At 40.6% G+C, this 5,426-nt stretch overlaps 1 protein-coding gene across 2 annotated transcripts in view; it reads left to right on the forward strand.

The window, feature by feature from the left end:
* The window catches only part of LOC106521305 (lipid phosphate phosphohydrolase 3), a 30,092-nt gene extending 25,700 nt beyond the window's left edge, over positions 1-4,392 (forward strand). For both annotated transcript variants that reach the window (XM_014013824.1, XM_014013823.1), the window contains exons 3-6: positions 754-1,034; positions 1,134-1,191; positions 1,283-1,459; positions 3,918-4,392. In XM_014013824.1, coding sequence (XP_013869278.1) covers positions 754-1,034; positions 1,134-1,191; positions 1,283-1,459; positions 3,918-4,046 — 645 coding nt within the window. In that variant the 3' untranslated portion in view covers positions 4,047-4,392. The remainder of the gene's footprint in view (positions 1-753; positions 1,035-1,133; positions 1,192-1,282; positions 1,460-3,917) is intronic.
* The last annotated feature ends 1,034 nt before the right edge of the window (positions 4,393-5,426 follow it).

Here is a 5,426-nt window from a genome sequence, read left to right on the forward strand (position 1 = left end):
TATCATCAGCATACATTAAAATATTTGAATACTTCAATATTTTTGGAAGGTCATTTATGTATAATAGGAAAAACAATGGGCCCAGTATGCTACCCTGCGGAACTCCCATGGAACAGGGCAGAGACCCGGACACAGAGCTTTCATGTTTCACAACCTGACACCTATCAGTTTGAATGCTTTATAGCGTCACAATGAAAAGTAGTAAATGTAAGAAATTGTTTAATCTAAAAAAAAAAAAACAGAACAAAGTGATACCAAACAGCTGTAAAATAAATGCTCCGTTTAAGAAAAATCTGTAGGAGAATTTTTTATCTGATTAGATTTATTGACAGCAAGAGGAGAGACTGATTCTTCCAGAAATAAAGTTGGGCAGGGGTTCACCAGTCTGCCAATAACTGCCTGTAAAAACAAAGAAACAACCGCAGAATAATCCTTTCATGGGAGGAGTCTCTTACTGTTAAAAGGAGTTTTTCCTCTCCACTGTCACCAATGTGCTGCTCAGAATGGAAGACTGATGAAGTGAAGATTCAGCACAATCTGCTGGCTTCTTTTTTTGTAATGATATAGTTCCCTACTTTCAACATATGATATGTTTACTGTATTATGGATAAAGGAGATTTGCAAATTATTTCATTCTGTTTTTTTCACAACGTCCCATCTTGTTTTGGTCTGACATTTCACAGCAACACATGAACAAACCAAGAAACACAGATCTATAACCCTTTGACACTCTCCTGCTTTCTGCCCACCCAGATCATAATCGGGGAAAGCTACAGGATCTACTTCCTGAACGAGGGCTCCAAGTCGTTTGTGGGGAACCCCTACATTTCTGCTGTTTACAAGCAGGTGGGGGTGTTTGTGTTTGGCTGCGCCATCAGCCAGTCCTTCACCGACATCGCCAAAGTGTCGGTGGGCCGCTTGCGTCCTCACTTCCTGGACGTGTGCATGCCTGACTTCTCCACCATCAACTGCTCCCTGGGCTACATCACAGACTACCAGTGTCAGGGTCCGGAGAGCAGAGTCCAGGAGGCCAGGTGTGACAGCCCGTGCTTCAGGAGCTTTCATGAGCAAAGGCTGAAGGTGTTTCATGTCAGTGTTTGTGCTTCATTAAAGAGCTGATTGTTTGTTCTCAGGAAGTCCTTCTTCTCTGGACATGCGTCCTTCTCCATGTACACCATGCTGTACCTGGTGGTGAGTCCTCCAGCCGTCACTTTACACTTTTCATTCATTCTGAGTTTTAAAACAAAAAACAGTAAAACCCAGAACTCCGCTTCCATTCCAGTTCTACCTGCAGTCTCGTTTCACCTGGCACGGAGCCCGCCTGCTGCGCCCGCTCACCCAGTTCACCCTCATCATGATGTCCTTCTACACCGGCCTGTCTCGAGTGTCCGACCACAAGCACCACCCCACCGACGTCCTGGCGGGCTTCATCCAGGGGGCCTTGGTGGCCTACTGCATCGTGAGTCCACACAGGATCATTTCATGTCCGCAGAACAGGAAGAGCTCAATCAGCTGTCAGCTCATCTTAAACATACACTGACTGGTCAAAACAAAGAGTCACTCTAATATTTGGTTGGACCTTTATGACACACATTCTCTGTGTCACTAGCTGCGTTTCCATTGACCATGAAAATGCGCAAATTAGAATTTCGAAAATAAATTTGCTCAATGGAAACACATCAATTTCGAAAAAAGTTACATTTTTTGACAAAATGTTTTTGCGCTAGGATGAGGTGGTATTTCAGCCGTATCGAAATTGGTGTTTTTCGCAAAACTGCAATGGAAACACTTTTTTCGCATCACAGGAGTCACGTGATCAACAACCGGCTGTTTCTACTGGTGAAAAAGACAACGACGATGAAGATAACAGGAAATAGAAGTAGTAGTAATATCACAGAAGTAGTATAAAATAGTAAACTCACCGACTACAATTTTCCAAAAACACTGCATATGTAGCCGCTCCCAAGTAGGAACTTGTCGCTGGAAAGCCTCGATAAAAGACGCAGACGTCTCCTCTGATGATGAGCGCTAGTGTCGCGGTAGCAACATGCTATGTGTTTACATCCATCGCTGCCATGTTTGTAATGACATCGCGAGAACAAATGTATTCACGCGTGACTTTAATAGCATTTCTGACTTAATGGAAACACCGCAGTTGCGAAACTGTTTTTTCGACATTAGCAGAATATTGACAAAGTTTTGTGCACATTTGCAATGGAAACACAGCTACTGTTCGGATAAACTTCTGCAACGTCACAAGGTTTATTTAATCCAGTGTTGCATTAATTTTTCACCAAGATCTTACATTGATGATGGTAGAGTCTGACCTTCTCCAGCACATCCCAAAGACTCTTCATGGACTCTGTGGAGCCAATCCATGTGTGAAAATGATGTCTCATGCTCCCTGAACCACTCTTTCACAATAAGAGCCCCATGAATCCTGGCATTGTCATCTTGGAATATGGCCGTGTCATCAGGGAAGAAACAAACATTGATGAAATAACCTGGTCAGACCTTAGTTAAATCCTGGTGGACACTTGTTTTTTGACCAAGCAGTGTATTTCAAAAGAACAGCTAATAAATTATTTTAACTGTTTAACTCTTGGAAGAACAGAATTAGAGGCTAATCAGTTCAGTCAGGGTCAGGTCCACAGCCTCACCAGTGGAGCAAACAGAGCAACCTCAACCCACGTTTTTCAAATGAAAGTTCAAACTAACGTCTAAAAACATCTCATCACTCAGCAGAAAGACGAGTGCGGGTAGTTGATATAAATTCAAGTTTTTCTCTTTTAGATACAAACTAAAATACACTTTTTTGGACCAGGTTGCAATATTTTCTGGTATAAAACTGAAATATTGTGTTGCAGAAGATAAATCCTCATCATTTCTCCCTCCTGCGGTTCGTTGCTCAGAGCGATGACTGTAAGCAGCACTTATAACACGCATAAATACAGTAAATGTAAAGCTAAACTTCAGTTCTCCTGACTTCTGGGTTGGTTCTTATGCTGCTAGCTTGCTGTCACACAGCTAAACTCGTTATTTTAATACTTACTCTGAATCAGGCAGAGCGGTTTGAAACACTTAGTCTTTTTAGAACCACAGGATTTCCAGAAAATCATAAAAACTGGAATTTAAGTCTCAATATCTGCCAGGAGATAAAAAATATATATATCTTGGCTAAAGTTGAACAAAATGTTACATCTGGTTTCATTTCTTTATTTAGTCGTAGTAACAGAAACAAAAACATAATATTTTATCTTTGCACATTTCACTACACCAAACAGCCACTAGTGCTGTAAGAAAATAAAGATCCACTGAAAAATCACAATGTCATGTCCTGATACTGAATTGATCTTTAATTAAGGCTTAATGGATGTAATAAGAAATGTGAAATAATTACAGTTCAGTCTTCTGATTGAAATCTGATTTTATGCATGTTGTGCTTTTTGTACAGACTTTTTTATACTGACTTTTTAAATTGGAATCTTTTGGAGAAACAAAAGGCTGAAGAAATTTAGAGTTATTACAGATCAGTACTGATACATTGTTTTGCTTACATTATCACAATATACATAGTGATATGTATCATATCACCAAATACTTTCCAAAAGAGCCATATTTTCTAACCTCACCCATCCTGAAATACAATAAAATATTTTTAATATAAAATCTAATTATTTTAAAAGATTTTAAGTATCATTTTGAGCAGTGAAATAATTGTTTTACCATACAGAGGAGAGAAACGGGGTAAGAAATGGAGTTTTAGAAAGAAATAATGTTTTTTAAAAATCAGCCATTTATTTAAAGTACATTAAATTAGTTTTGATAAATATATTGTGAACTAGCTGTATCTAATGAGGAGCTGCCAACAGGAACATTTTAGTTTTAAATATTAATATATTCTCTCTCCTCCACAGGTTTTCTTTGTGTCAGACTTGTTTAAAGTGAAAGGACGACGCTCCTCCCTGTCGCCTCCAGCAGTGAGGAAAGATCTGCTTCCTGCAGCAGATACCAGAGAGAGAGGCAATCATGTCATCATGGCCTGAAGGAGACCTGATCAGTGACTGGGCACAGAACGGACCTGCGCCTTGTTACAAGTCCTCTCTGCAGCCTCGAGTCCTGACTGGATAGTATGGCGTGGTATGAGGGTCAGAATTAACCAGCGGTTGTAGCGTCCTTGTAGCAGGACAATGTATCTATTCCTAAACCAGCTGTTGATCTGATTAATAATAGGCTGGCACCGCTAACTGAGAGGCCATTGCTGGCAAATGAGGAGACTATTTATTTGTGTTAGCGTCAGAGAGGCTAGCAACTAGCATGGATAAGCTGGTGTTAGCATTGTAGTGGCTAGCAACTAGCATAAATAAGTTGGTGTTAGCATCATAGTGGCTAGCAACTNTGGCTAGCAACTAGCATAAATAAGTTGGTGTTAGCATCATAGTGGCTAGCAACTAGCATGGATAAGCTGGTGTTAGCATTGTAGCGGGTAGCAACTAGCATAAATAAGCTGGTGTTAGCATCGTAGTGGCTAGCGACTAGCATGGATAAGCTGGTGTTAGCATCATAGAGGCTAACAACCGTAGATATCAAAGACAATCATATTGAAATATGAAAAATATTTGTAAATGACATTATAAATTATAATTCAACATAGAGAAGCCTGATTTAATGTCCTGTCAAAATCTGTAAAAAGCCTCAACTTGATAGTTTTCTCATAATTCGGCTAAAGAGAAAAAAAGAAAAGTTAGCGGTGTCAGTCTCTCATTAATCAGATCAACAGCTGGTTTAGGAACAGATATAACCTCCTGCTACAAGGATGTAGCAATGGTTGTGCAATAGTCTTAATTTTGTCCCTCATACCATGCCGTAGGATTCTGCAGACCTGATTGGTGGCTGCAGTCAGGTCTGGTGTCCATGAGAGAACAAAACTCTAAGAATCACAGACTGTAGAGGACAGACGGCAGCCTTCTTCTTCTTCCTCTGTTTTATCAGACTTCTGAATGTGGGAAAGGAGAGATGACCTTTTTGTTTTGTTTTATCCCATCTGAGAACTGTTTGACCTTCTCTCCATTGTCGAGGCGTTTTCCTGGACAAAAGTCGGAAATCAAGCCGAACGTACAAACGGCAGCTGTAAACAAAGCTTTTATGGTTTCACCTCAGGAGCAGGGGCTCCTCATATTCCTGCCCCTCCTTGTGACTCATGTTAGCTAATCAAGACAAAAGAAACAAATTCCTTTCGTTCAGGGAGGATTTGTTTTCGTTTGGTTGTGTGTGATTTATATTAGTTCATGTTGATGGAGTTTTGTTACCACTTTAAGGACTTGCCTTTGGGAAGCTGTGGCGTTCCAGTAGACGGTGCTCACCGGGCACCGTACGCAGAGACTGCAGAAAGACTGATTGTGGGCCTCGTTCTGCTGGCTGGGATG

The sequence above is a fragment of the Austrofundulus limnaeus genome, unplaced genomic scaffold (genome assembly GCF_001266775.1).
Source record: "Austrofundulus limnaeus strain Quisiro unplaced genomic scaffold, Austrofundulus_limnaeus-1.0 Scaffold106, whole genome shotgun sequence".
Lineage (NCBI taxonomy): Eukaryota > Metazoa > Chordata > Actinopteri > Cyprinodontiformes > Rivulidae > Austrofundulus > Austrofundulus limnaeus.